Below are 14,985 nucleotides of genomic sequence, written 5' to 3'. Positions count from 1 at the left end.
GGAGAGATAAATAGGTGGAACACAGAGGATCTTTAAGGCAGTGAAACTATTCTATACATGTATACATGTCATTGTACATTTGTCCAAACCTGTAGACTGTGCAACACCAACAGTCAACTCTAATGTAAGCTATGGACTCTGAGTGATAATGATGTGCCAGTGCAGGGTCATCAGTCATTACAGATGTACCACTCTGGTGGAGGACACTAACCATGGGGGAGGCTATGCATGTGTGGGGGCAGGGTGTATGGCAAATCTGTGCACTTTCACTCAATTTATTTATTTATTTTTTAATTTTTTTAATGTTTATTTATTTTTGAGAGACAGAGAGAGAGCACAAGCAGGGGAGGAACAGAGAGAGAGGGAGACACAGAATCCAAAGCAGGCTCCAGGCTCTGAGCTGTCAGCACAGAGCCCAACTCGAACTCACCCACCATGAGATCATGACCTGAGCCAAAGTCAGACACTTAACCAACTGAGCCACCCATACACCCCAAGCTTCACTCAATTTTGATGCAAACCTAAAACTACTCTAAAAAATAAAGTTTATTAAAAATTTAAAAAACACGTACAGATGACGGATCAGCTCAGGCACTTGTCAAGCCGAATGCACAGATGGGAAAATGTTATACAGCCTCTGACTCTGCCTGCCAGCTGCTTCTTTGGACTGGTTCTTGGCCTTATAACATTCTGCCACTGGCATCCTGAACCGATGCCAACAGCTCCCAACGGGCAGAGAGTAGGTCCTAAGATCATGCTTGGTCAAGGCTAATTTTCTCAGAAATCTTACCACTTTTGTTCCCCCTGAGTTCATGGGGAATAAGATAAAGGATGGCAGGGTTGGCCATTCCCACCTTGTAGAGATCTTCAGGAGCTGAACTGCCTGTTTCTCTTGAGTTACCCCTGGCTGAAGAGACTACCCTTTCTTAGCCCTGAGTGTGTCTCTATGATTCCAGGGAAGCCCACTTAGTCTTCTTTGGTGGTCCAAGGACATAAGATGTTCAGCCATCAGTTCATACTCTCTGCATGTCTACAGTGAAAGCAGGGAACAGCTAATTGGCATTCAGACCCTATGTTATCCCTGAGCATTCCTTTCATATCTTAGCCTTTGTATTCTTGCTCTGGTTGTTTCCTCTGCCTAGAATGCCCTCTCCTGCTACCTGCATGGAATAAAGCCCTACCCATCCTTACAGGCAGAGGTCACATGCCACCTCTTCTATCAGATGCCTTCTCTATCCCTCCTCTGGACCTCAGAAGCATGGTGTACCTCTCTGGAACTTTCATTTTATCCCTTTATGGAAGGATATGATTCATCCAGGTCTTCCTACAGGGTCCAGTACAGCACTGGCACAAAGTAGGTCTTAATGTATCTAATGAACGGAACTTGACATCCAACTGGATTGAAATATAAGACTATTTCATGTCTCATATTTTCACTTCTCAGTGGGAAGAGTGGAGGTGCTGCCTTGCAGGTGTACCTAGGAGACCCAGGACCTCAGCCTAGCCCCCACAATGGCCTCAGGTTCCATGGCAAATCAGCAGCCCTTCTTTCCACAGGACTCACAGAGAGGAGGCCCAAATAGCACTGTATCCAGGGCCTTCAGCTGCAGCTTCTGCCGATGGCTCCGGTCTGTCATCTTTAGTACAGTCCCTGTCATGGTGGTGTTGGTCACAGCAAGCCTGTCGAGGCAAAGAGGAAGGGTTCAGTTTCCTGCCATTAAAACCAGAAAGGATTACCCACCTCCTCCAGGAACACTTCCATGACTTCTAGCTCTTGGTGATTGCTCCCCTGTGTGCTCTAGAACAGAGTCCATACCAGTGGAACTCAACAGGGAGTAAGGAGGGACACATAACATTTACCAAGAATATGTTCACCCTTCTCCCCATGTCCACCATCTCCTGAGAACCTTGCTCTTTGAGGACTATCCCTCTGTGAGCATGCCCACACCCAACTATAAGTTTTCTGTTGTGTTTCTCCTTCCAGGGAGTATCAACTGTGCACCTATCCCCACACTCCCACCATCTGCAAATACATTCTCCTGTCCAACCCAGGTCAAAACACAATGCCACGTGACCCAGTGCTTTCTGAGGACCTCTAATCCTAACCCACTGCCATTAAGTACAAATCTGCTGATGACAAACAGTGCATTAGTCTTATTATCTTTTATTTGAGTCACTGTCATTTACTCCCAGTCAGATTATTGTAACTTTTTATGACCTTCAACATACTGTTAATGATAACTCTAGTAAGAAAGGGCCTGCAAATGAGAAAATGACCCAGAAACAAACTGGACTTTGTTTTTCTTCTGCTAGAACACAGGGGGTGTGGAGGAGACGGTTATAAGATATGAAAGCTTATAAATCCAGTGGTTGGGGTCCCACACATGAGCCTTTACTACTGTCATATTCCATAAAGTTAGTGTTCTTTACTGATGCATAGCTTTGTTTCCCCAGGTAGAAAAAAATGCTTCTGACATCTGTGTGTGATTTATATTCCTGCCTGGGCACACAGGGGCAGCTACCTCCCTCTCCAGCCATGGGAAGCAATCAACCCCTCTACAAGAGAAGCAATGAGACACTGTGATGGGGGCTGAAGGGGTCGGAAGATCTAGCTTCTGGTCCCAGCTGAGTCAGCAACTCACTTGTCTGATCATAAACTACTCGGTCTCTCCTCTGGGGCCCCATTTTCCTTCTGTGTAAGCTTCTGTGAAATCAGATGCTTCCTCTAGGCCCAGGAGCTCTGGGGGTTCCTCCTCAGAGCACTTCCACCCAGTGCACTGGCCTTCATCTAACTGATCAATGTGTCATCTTTTCTGCAGTCTATTTGTCAATGAAACCTATTGAAGTGAGCAATGAGAGAAACGAGAAAGGAGCTAACATTTACTAAGCAGCTACTGCATCTCTCATCCTGTTCTGACGCTTCACATACAATGCCTCATTCAGTCCTCTGACTGGAAGGACACAGTTCCATCACTAGCTCCACTTCACTGCACCACTGACTTAACTCAGAGTTGGGCAACTCGCCCAAAGTCACGTACATAGCACGTAAGTGGCAAAGGCAGGAAATGAACTCAAATCTTCTGGATTCTTCCCATTACACCATGCTGCCTAGTGGTGGGCCTACAACCACTGCCACTCCATCCCACACTCCGTGTACCGAAGGCTCCAGGCTTCCTGCTGTCACTAAGGTGCCACAGCCTGGCTTCCTCCACCCCCCGCCTGACCTGGCTGGATCTGGTCTAGCTACAGGGAGGCACCAAGAGCCCATGACCTGAGAACTGACTTCTCATCCTATGTTTTCGCTCTAATGGAACCATAGCTATTCCTCAAGATGGAATGGGCCAAGGCGATACTGCAATTTCCATGGGTAACGGGAAAGAAACCTAGATCCTGGAGTTTCATGGTCAATCATCTATTTAATTGTCTCTTTCATTAAACATGGAATTCCTCAAGGCAGATGGGGTCTGATACACTTCTTTGTCCTCAGGGCCCAGGAGAGAACCCGGCACGGGGTAGATAATTGGTAAAGTTTCATGAAAAGACCTGGGTTCAAATCCCAGCTCTGCCACTTACCAGCTTGGATAAATCATAAAATATTTGAAATTCAGTTTGTTCACCCAAAAGCCGGGGTAGTAATTCCTTCCTCCCAGAATTGTGAGAACCAACTGAAATAATAGGCAGGAAAGTGTTCTAGAAGGGGCTGTACAAACAGTAAGATTATTACTCTCTCCAGAGTAGGGAGAAGCTGTGAAAAGGAGGCTGCAGGCAGGGGGCGGGGGCAGCAGCGCCCAGTAGCTCTGCGGCTGCAGGCTGCAAAGTGTGGGTGCACCAGCAGCTTCACCTCCCCCCTTCCCCTCTGCTGAAGCTCATAACCAGATGCACCTACGTAATGGGATGACAGATTATACACAATCAGCACTTACCAGATAGTAAGCCCTTGGAGGGCAAGGGCAGGCTGTTGTCATCTTTATCCCCAGCACCCAGCACAAGTGCTTGGCATGGAGCAGGTACCCAGTAAATATTTGTCGAATGAATAAGTAAATGGATTAATGGCTGCATGACACATGGTACTAGTCTGACATAACAAGAAGTCCATGCAGTACTCCATCCCCTCCCCACCCCCCGCAGGCCCTGGCCTACTGCACCTGTGAAGCAGGCAGAGTTAGGGTACCACAGCTGTTGGAAGAGTCATCCCAGAGAGGAGGCCGGGGCCAGTGGGAGTCAGCCCCACCTCACACCACGTCTTTAGAGTAGACACACTCTATATGGATAATTCAAGGGAGGCTAACAGAGCCCCAAGGCTCCTGGGCAGTAAAAGAGGCAGCTGCTGGGAGCACAGCAAAAGAAAAGAGAAATACCACAGGCTTTGAAGTCTACCCAGATCTAGGTTCAAATCAGTTTTGCCTCTAACTAGCCATGTGACCTTGGAAAAGTTACTTAGTCTCATTGTCTATATACAATAATACCTACCTTACAGGATTGATGTAAGAATTAAGTGACATACTGTATATGAAGTGGTGCATAGGAGTGCCTGCCATGTACTAAGCATTCAATAAACGACAGCCATTAGTACTACTCCCAGGATCGACAGAAATGTTAAATAAGAGAACGGATGCCAAGCGTCCATCACACTTCAGAGCAAGTGCACAATGGATGCGAGAAGAGGAGAGGTCTAGAGAGTATGCCCTGAAAAAAGTGGAGCCTCATTTAACTGGCCAGAGAAACCTGATGTTGGGCCGATCCCAGTCCATTCCCTACACCCCCAAGTGAGAGAATCCAGTCTCCTCCTGACCTCGGCATGGCATGGCCACTCAGCTGCAGCTTCCGGAAGGTTTCCTCATACTGAGGCAGCTCCACGTACGTGATCAGCCACTGCACCACCTCATCCACAGTCCAGTTGTACACTGTGGGAAGAGACAAGCAAAGCTTTGACTCCAGAATGCAAGAACTACTTGAACTTACCATCAGTCACATTGGCCTTCTCATTGACCACATGTTTATGTGTTTACCATCCCCCTCTCCTACAAATCCTCAGTATAAAAGGGGTACATACTGTACCTTTTGTTTGACACACAGGGAATGGCCTTGCTCTTTCCCTCTACCGGTATTTGGGTGAAATAACCCTCAACTATAATATAATAATGATAATAATACTAACAAATGCCATCCTTTACATGGCACTTACTATATGACAGGTACTCTTCTAGAGGCCTCATATACATTAACGCATTGTTCTTCACAACAACCATGTGAAAGATAGGTCCTATTTTATCCCTATTTTACAGATGGAGAAAATGAGGCACAGAAAGGTTATATAACTTTCCAAAAGTTGCCCAGCTAGAAATTGGCAAAGCAAACACCTGCACTCAAGCAGTGTGGTTCCGTAACCCTTGCTCTAAGCCATTATGCACTCTTGTGCTCTTGCTGTCTCTCTCAGATAGACAGAGACAGACAGACAGACAGGTAGACGAATGACATATAGGATATGTGTATCACATGGCACCCAGGAATACCAGCATACTGAACTTAAAAAGACTGGGAGCAACTGAGTTGCAGCAAAAAAGATGTCATTTTATTGGATTTAAAGTTTGCTTTCATTTAATGTATAAGCCTGTTTTTGTTTATATTTGTATACAAATTTTATATAGCACCTTAAACCTCATTTTATGTTTGTACACATTTAGATAATAATTTGAGTAATCATTGTTATAATAAAAACAGTTTAAGTCAGCATTGTAGGTCCAAGATAAATTATTTCCCTTAAAAGGAATTTGTACATTCCTCAAGTTTGAAAACTACTTGCTGCAAGCAGCAAGAAGCCAAAAAATGTTCCGAAAGAGAATGAAACGGTGAGATTTATCACCCTCTTCTCTTAAGGTCCATGTCTTTCCCCAAAACTGCCTTTCATCAGAGTGCTGTCCAATTTTCCTTTAAAAGTCAGGAAACAGGGGCGCGTGGGTGGCTCAGTCGGTTAAGCGTCTGACTTCGGCTTAGGTCGTGATCTCGCAGTCCGTGAGTTCGAGCCCCGCGTCAGGCAGTGTGCTGACAGCTCAGAGCCTGGAGCCTGTTTCAGATTCTGTGTCTCCCTCTCTCTGACCCTCCCCTGTTCATGCTCTGTCTCTCTCTGTCTCAAAAATAAATAAAGGTTAAAAAAAAAATTAAATAAATAAATAAATAAATAAATATGAAAGTCAGGAAACATCAAAGACACGGAGTATGTCCTGTTCATTTTTGCTCACCCCACTGTCTCTGAGGTAAAGCTTCTTATACAGTAGCATCAATAAGAATTTACTCAAGGAATAACCACCCCAAACAAGGAATTCCAGAAATGGTCTGATTGTGGGCCTCCAAAGAGAAACAATCATCTTAAACAAATACACAGCTCATGTGGATGGTTAACTTCTGAAATGCCTGTCAGAAAAATAGGCATTCCTCTGGTAAACACGCCTCAGATATTGGATTACTTCTGTCACTCTCAGATAAGCTGGAGAAGTTGGAAGGCTGGACCTGTCCCTTCACTCACCTACTTCCCCTTCAGTGGAGCCCAGCACGTGGTACAAAGCAGACACTGAGACATCCTGCATGAAACAAAATTGGAGGCAAAAACGCTCTGAACTCTTGATGTCCTCAAGAAGCTACTAGAGCTCAGGAGGGAAGTTTTGTAGCTGAGACTTTGGATATCCATTGAACTGTCTGCAGAGGCACAGGAGGTGAGAAAAGGAAGGTGCCTTGGGAGGAAATGAGGGGCACTCTAGTGCACTTAGACTGCATCCTAGGAGACAAGATCCCAGAGGATTAGGTTTTCCTAATCCTTGGTCATTGCTTGGTTAAATTTCTAATTCCCAGACTAGAATATATTGGAAAGAGAAGAGAAATTAATTTCCAAGAGCTATGTTGAAATCCTAGGGTTTGGGAAAGGAGGGATGACAGAGCAGAGTTAGAAAAGCGGGATGTTGGGGCGCTTGGGTGGCTCAGTAGGTTGGGCGACCAACTTCGGCTCAGGTCATGATCTCGCGGTCCGTGAGTTCGAGCCCCGCATCGGGCTCTGTGCTGACAGCTCGGAGCCTGGAGCCTGTTTCAGATTCTGTGTCTCCCTCTCTCTCTGACCTTCCCCCATTCATGCTCTGTCTCTCTCTGTCTCTAAAATGAATAAACGTTAAAAAAAAATTAAAAAAAAAAAGCGGGATGTGTATGCCTTTGTATCCATTAGTAGACATTACAAATGTGCTCATTTACTATGGTCTAGAACGTCAGCTAATGAAGGTGTAGCAGAGGGACACACAGATACGAGGCAGATGGACAAGTACCAGCCTGTGAAGTACAGAGAACAACACACTCCTGCCACTGCTGCCAAGGGAGCTCAGCCACGTCCAGCACAATGGGGCCTTTCTGCTTGGCATGTGGAGTGGAAAGAAGGCCACTTTTCTGTTGCTAGAAAGGCCTGAGGCTAACTGTGCTACAAGAGCCTTTTGTCTCTTGGGAAGATGCCTTACTACAAGCCCAAACATAGACACTTGGCATGCAGGAACTGCCCTATCTGCACCTTACACTGCAGTGCAGATGGGCAGGAGTCACTCTAGACCAGGGTTTCTCAGTCTCTGCACCACTGACATTTTGGATAGGATAATTCTTTGTTGGGGGGGGGGGGGTTGTCCTCTGCAGTGGAGGATATTAACCAATATCTCCGGCATCCACCCACGAGATGTAGCATGCTGCCAGTCATGACAATCAAAAATGTCTCTGCGTACTGTGAAATGTTCCCTGGGGGATAAAATTGCCCACCAGCCGAGAACCACTGCTGTAAACACGACATTAAGTGAGATGGAGGTCTATAAGGTAAGGGGGCCACTGCATTCCAATGAGGATGGACTCTTAACATAGTCAGCCCCTACATGGCTAAGCTATTGGGAAGAGGATAATGGCTTTAGCATATCAGGACAAACCTCGAGGTAGTTATTTTGGTGTGTGTGTGTGTGTGTGTGTGTGTGCATGTGCTCTACACATCATTCTGTTACCTAGGCACACATGCTATCTAGGTAAGCTTGGCAGCATGGTGTTGGCCACCCAGAGTCACTACAGTCTGGGCAAAGTAAGCCAGGATGGGCTGTATCCTTATCTGAGAGTGACCCTGTGTCCCAATCAATAGCCAAGGCAAGATATCAGGGTCCCTTACCCCTAAGGTTCAAGTACCTAAAAGTTAAAAGGCTTGTTCTACTTTCTCATTCCAAAAGAGAAGATGGGAAGAATCTCCAGGCCAAAGTGAGGACAAAGGTAATAGCAAGTACAGAGAGCTGTGGCTGTTAGAAGGCCACAGAATTTGGCAAGGAGAGCTTAGTACAGATAGTCTCCAAATGACTCACATGCCCAAATTCCAGGAGGATATGCAAGCAAGAGACAGTCTTCTAAAGTCATGAGCCTCTCATCACCCTAAGCCTGTCCATGAGGCCCCTAGAGAGATCAAAAACTACCTCTCTGGGCAAAATGACAGACAATACTACACAGCGTCAGAGAAGGCCAATCTCTGGTGTTTTCAGCACCAAATAGTCCTTCATAAGACAAGTGTATAAGGTGATTAACTTTGTAGTCTCCAACCCTTTTAATGACATAACCTACCTGTATTTGGAGCATACATTGCCAACACAGGACTATCTATTTATAAATCAGACTCATGTACTGACATTAGGTATACTGTAAAACATATACAAAAATTAAAGAATGAAATAAATACAATATGAGCATAAGCTACAGTACTCTCTTCTAGCACCTAGCTGATTATCTTATGAAGCTGGAAACCACTGGGTAAACAGTCAAACTCATACCAAACAGATGACCTGAACTTCACAGCTCTTCCCTGGATGCTGCCTCAGCTGTTGCTCTGAATTTAGCAGACCTGATCTACAATCAGTGTCTTGCACTATTTTGCTACTCATCTTTGGACATTGCTCTCAGACTTCTAGGTCTTTGCTATTTCCAGAAAAGCTCTTTTCCCTCTTTGTGGACTGCCAAACACCAACTAATCCTTAAAACCTAGCTCCAGCTCTTCATTGTGGAAATGCTTTGGAGCTCATTTCTAAATCCTCTCTTCTAAAACCTTCAAAATATGAGCACTAGCACTCCCTTCTCTGCTTACTTAGCACTTTCTTTATTCGGACTTCTTTTCTAACATGTATGTTATATTGTTATTATTAGTCACATGTCTCTCTTCTCCATTGTGCTATATATAAGCACTATGGTGGTAGGGAACATGTCTTTTCTATTTCTGTATTCCCCAATGTCTAACACAGGGCTAGATCATTCTAAATACTCTGTAAAGTTTACTGAATGGACAAGAGAATCAATATGAATGAATGAATTAATTAATTAATTAATTAATTAACAAATGAAGGCAATCTGTAGGTCCTGGATCACTTGTAGCACATCCCATCAGGATTTCCACTATGTTTTCCCACCAACAGCATCACTGCCCCCCACAGACTTCTCATGGAAGTAAAGGAGAGAATTTTTTTTTTTTTAAGCACTTATACATATCAACAGAGAACTCTATAAATTGATGATCAGTTAGCTTCTCGGATAGTAAAGATCTATCCTGGCCTCCACACTATGCTTCATAGGAAAAGGCCTTTTCCCTTTGAGAAAGATTTTTATGTAAAATGAGTAAACTCTCCTACTTTAATTTAGAATAGCCACAAAAAATGAAGTCATTCAGGATTTCCAAATACCTGGCCATGTTAGAATGCTGGATTTTAATTGTCAAATTTATCAGAAAAAGCACTAGATTTGAAGCTGGAAGACTTTGATTTCCATCCTATTGGCCATGGATCACCTTGGGTAAATCACTTAACCATTCTGAACCTCAATTTCCCCTTCTATAAAATTTCTTTCCAGTCATTCATAACATTTATTTTGTACTACTTTGTGCCAGGCACTGGAAACAGAGCAGTGATTGAGACAGATACCCAGGTAGCTTACCATCTAACAATGTTGATCTCTTCAAGTTGTTGAATTAAATGAGTTCATATGTTTGAAAACACCTAGGATTTAATACAAACTCAGTAGTAATTTCTTCTTCATTCATATATATGAATGAAGAAATATACATTCATTCAACAAGCGATAGATATTGAAAACTGGTTAGAATCTGGGTGGATACACCTATAGGCTCACCAGAGGGAAGAAATGTGAGCAAAGACACGTTGTTGCCCATTGTCTCTCTAAGTGGTTTCCTTCTGGCTCTCACTAGCAGTTTGCCACCTGCACCTAGAGGGAGGCAGGGGTCTTAGTTTTCTGATGTGGTGTCAACCTCAACTCCTGAATCATCACTGTAAAGACAATCTGGCACTTGGGCCAAGGCCTCATGTGACAAGCCCACTAGGCTACCCAGCACAAACCCGGTCTACACGGCTGCAGAGCAGTAAGAGAACCTAGGCTTTGGAATGTTGAATGAGCCAAACAACTTGTGTAAGATCTCACAATGGTAGAGCCAAGGACAAACTTCTGTCTTCCACATCCCTATGCTGGACCAGACCCTGTGCAAAGCGTTAAGATATAAAATCATATAAGGTAATGTCCTCAAGCAATCTGGTGGGAAAACAGGCAAGGAAATAGATGATTGCAATTAGTGTACTAAATGCTGTGATGAGATAAGGGTAAGGAGATGTGGGAGCACAGAAAGCACCTAACCTAAACTATGGTCTCCAGGGAAGATTTCCTAAAGAAGAGTATACTTTGGGTGCTATATGTAAGTCATGAATCACTAAATTCTACTCCTGAAACCAATACTATACTATATGCTATCCATTAGCTAATTTGAATTTAAATAAAATCTTGAAATAAAAGAAAGAATGAAAAGAATATGGAAAATAAAGAGAATAAAAGGAGAAAATAAAAAGAAGACTTAAATTGAGTCTTGTCAAATAGGATTTAATCAGATCAACAAGGGGGAGGGACAGAGGGAACAGTATCTATGAAAGCAACATGGGATGAAAAGAAACGACATATCCTCCCAACTGCAAATAAATTAGTGTAGCTATAGAGTAGATGTGATGAAGAGTGGTAAAAAAAGAAGAAAATAAGTGGATCACAGAGATAAGCATGGGCCTGACATGCTGAACTAATCTAGCACAATGCCTGGTATATAGAAGGTATAATTCTTTTAAGTAATTTCTTCAAGTAATTCTTTTAAGTTTATTTATGTATTTTGAAGGAGGAAGCAGAGAGAGAAGAAGAGAGAATCTTAAGCAGGCTCCATGATGTCCGTGTAGAGCCCAATGCATGGCTCAAACCCATAAACCATGAGATCATGACCTGAGCTGAGATCAAGAATTGGACACTTAATCAACTGAGCCTCCTAGGCACCCTGATTATTATTATTATTTTTTTTTTGTAATGAAGGTATGTTTACACAAATTGTAGGAGGAAACAGTACTTTTGGGGGCCAATACTACAGAGGTGAATAAGGCATGATGGAGAAACATGGCATTAAAATATAAAGAAACTCTCAGGATATAAAAGGTCACCAGGTTTTTATTTATATATACATATTGAACTTTTTCCCCCCAAATGAAATAATTCAGTTGAGATTACAAATGGACATTTAATTTCAGCATTTAACATCTCATTGATAAACACTAAAAAAAGTCAATGGCATTTTCTATAAAAATTTGTTTCATCAACAACTACTAAGCTTTCAAGTACCTCATTTTGTTAAGTCCCAAATGAGACAGCAGTTGTAACCTAAGCTTACTGCTAATTCTTCACAAACTCAAGTGTTACCTAATGAATAGAAAAGCCAATATTTATCTCCTCCAAGTAACATAAGATTATCATATGTGATTACACAGGAATTTACTTGTAACATCTTTAGCAATACCTTTATTAGTCCAGGTTCCAATTAAGAATATTTCTTCCACCTAGAAATTTGGTGTTCTGGCATATTTGTTTCACTATTAAAAAAATAAAAATAAAAAATAAGAAGCCACTGAAAAATTTAAGCAGAGACCTGGTCAGATATTTACTTTAGAAAGATCCCTCTGGAACCAATTGAAGGACAAACTGCAGTAGAGCTAGACAGGCCAAGAAGTACAGTATGAAAGCATCCAAGCAAAGTGATTAAGCTGAGGTTTCTGCTTCAGGCTAAGATGAAGTAACTACAATGGAATTCACCCTCTCTCCTGAAACAACCAAAAAAAGATAAAAGACAAAATATATGAAACAATGGTTTTAAAGACACTGGACATCAGGCTATAATGGACATTGATCCTTAAGAGATGGTAAACAAATGAGGCAGGTGATATACTTGTCCTAGTTATGGCTCTGAAAGAATTTCCAGGCCACAGTGCAGAGAGTGGAACTAAGATTTAGGAATAAATGGAAGTACACTAGTGTTATGTTCTTACACTATATGTGACAAGGTGTAATAATAGCTCTTGAGAACCCTCATGTGCTGTTGGTGGGAATGTATATTGGTGCAGTCACTGTGGAATGCAGTATGGAAGATCCTCAAAAAATTAAAAATAAAATTACCATATGATCCAGTATTTCTGCCACTAGGTATTTATCCAAAGAAAGTGAAAACACTGGGGTGCCTGGGTGGCTCAGCTGGTTAAGTGTCCCACTATTGATTTCAGCTCAGGTCATGACCTCCCAGTTCACAAGATTGAGCCCCATGTGCTCAACAGCACAGAGCCTGCTTGGGATTCTCTCCCTCTCTTTCTCTCTGCCTCTCCCCCCGCCCCCCATGCTCGCTCGCTCTCTCTCTCTCTCTCTCTCTCTCACTCTCTCTGTCTCTATTTCAAAATAAATAAATAAACATTAAAAAAATGAAAACACTAACTTGAAAAAATATATGCACCCCTGTTTATTACAGCATTATTTACAATAGCCAAGATATGAAAGCAACCTAAGTGTCCATTGATAGATGAACGGATAAAGAAGATGTGGTATATATACATTGAAATACTACTCAGCCACAAAGAGGAATGAGATCTTAACATGTGCAACAACACAGATGGACCTGGAGGGTATTATGCTAAGTGAAGGAAGTTCAAGAAAAATAAATACCATATGATTTAACTTATATGTGGAATCTAAAAAAACAATATAAATTGACAAACAAACAAAGCAGAAACAGACCCAGAGAACAAACACAGAGAACAAACTAGTGGTTGGTTGCCAGAGGAGAGGGGGCTAGAGAAAGAGCAAAATGGGTGAAGGGGAGTGGGATGGACAGGCTTCCAGTTATGAAATGAATAAGTCACAGTGATGAAAGGTACAGCATAGAGATATAATCAATGGTGTTACAGATAGCATTGTGTGGTAACTGATAGTAGCTACAGTTATGGTGAGTAAAACATAATATATAGAGTTGTTGAATCACTATGTCATACACCTGAAACTAATGAAATATTGTCAACTATATTTCAATAACAAATAAAATAATAACATCCCTAGAAAGAAGACTATGAAAGATTAAAGATGCATATTTTATCGCCTAAAGCAACCGCTAAAATAACAAAACAGGGTTAAAACAAGAAAAAAAAGATCAAATGGAATTATAAAAAACTACTCATTAACCCAAAATAAGGCAGAAAAAAAAGAAAAGAGAAGAAAAAACAGTAGGGAAAAATATCAGAAAACAAATAGCAAGATAGTAGCCTCAAATCTACTCATATTAATATCCACATTAAATGTAAATGGCCTAAATACCCCAACTAAAAGGCAGCGATTATCAGATTGCCAAAAAATATAAGACCCAATCATAAACTGCCTATAACAAGTGCATTTATGGAAACCAATTTGACAAGAAATCTCATATATTAAAAAAAAAAAAATGAGGGGCGCCTGGGTGGCGCAGTCGGTTGGGCGTCCGACTTCAGCCAGGTCACGATCTCGCGGTCCGTGAGTTCAAGCCCCATGTCGGGCCCTGGGCTGATGGCTCGGAGCCTGGAGGCTGTTTCCGATTCTGTGTCTCCCTCTCTCTCTGCCCCTCCCCCGTTCATGCTCTGTCTCTCTCTGTCCCCAAAAAAATGAATAAACGTTGAAAAAAAAAAAATTTAAAAAAAAAAAAAATGAAGGGGCGCCTGGGTGGCGCAATCGGTTAAGCGTCCGACTTCAGCCAGGTCACGATCTCGCGGTCCGTGAGTTCGAGCCCCGCATCGGGCTCTGGGCTGATGGCTCGGAGCCTGGAGCCTGTTTCCGATTCTGTGTCTCCCTCTCTCTCTGCCCCTCCCCCGTTTATGCTCTGTCTCTCTCTGTCCCAAAAATAAATAAATAAAAAAAAAACGTTGAAAAAAAAAATTAAACAAAAAAAAAATGCATTTAGGGGCGCCTGGGTGGTTCAGTCAGGTAAGGGTCTGACTCGGTATCGGCTCAGGTCATGATCTCACGGTCTCATAGGTTCAACCCCACATCAGGCTATGTGCTATCAGATTTTGATATAATTTTGATATTTTGATATAAATATAGCTTTATTTTGAGTATTATTAGTTTTGTGTATCTTTTTCCATGTATTTACTTTTAATATACTTGTGTTTTTATATTTAATGCATTTCTTTTTTCTTTTTTTAATTTTTTTGTTTGTTGTTGAGAGAGAGAGCGAAAGAGAGAGAGAGCGCACATGCACAAGTTGGGGAAGGGCAGAATGAGAGGGAGACAAAGAATCCAAAGCAGGCTACAGGCTCTGAACGATCATCAGACAGCCCAATGTGGGGCTTGAACCCATGAACCGTGAGATCATGACCTGAGACAAAGCTGGATGCCCAACCGACTGAGCCAACCAGTCCTTCCTTCCTTCCTTTCTTTTTTTCTTTCTTTCTTTCTTTCTTTCTTTCTTTCTTTCTTTCTTTCTTCCTTTTTTTTTGTTTTTTTGTTTTTAAGTTTATTTACTTATTTTGGGAGAGACAGAGACAGGGTAAGTGAGGGAGGGGCAGAGACAGAGGGAGAGAGAGAAATAGAGAGAGAGAGAGAGAGAGAGAGAGAGAGAGAGAG

At 42.5% G+C, this 14,985-nt stretch overlaps 1 protein-coding gene across 3 annotated transcripts in view; it reads right to left on the bottom strand.

The window, feature by feature from the left end:
- Nucleotides 1–14,985, bottom strand: part of STIM1 (stromal interaction molecule 1) — a 188,126-nt gene that overhangs the window by 30,556 nt on the left and 142,585 nt on the right. For all 3 annotated transcript variants that reach the window (XM_030333486.1, XM_030333488.1, XM_030333487.1), the window contains exons 4-5: nt 4,793–4,904; nt 1,565–1,680 (exon numbers count right to left, since the gene is read on the bottom strand). In XM_030333486.1, coding sequence (XP_030189346.1) covers nt 1,565–1,680; nt 4,793–4,904 — 228 coding nt within the window. The remainder of the gene's footprint in view (nt 1–1,564; nt 1,681–4,792; nt 4,905–14,985) is intronic.

This window comes from Lynx canadensis, chromosome D1, assembly GCF_007474595.2.
Source record: "Lynx canadensis isolate LIC74 chromosome D1, mLynCan4.pri.v2, whole genome shotgun sequence".
NCBI classification, from domain to species: Eukaryota; Metazoa; Chordata; class Mammalia; order Carnivora; family Felidae; genus Lynx; species Lynx canadensis.
The sequence above is the reverse complement of the archived record's forward strand: the minus strand, read 5'-3'. Positions and strand labels throughout refer to the sequence as shown.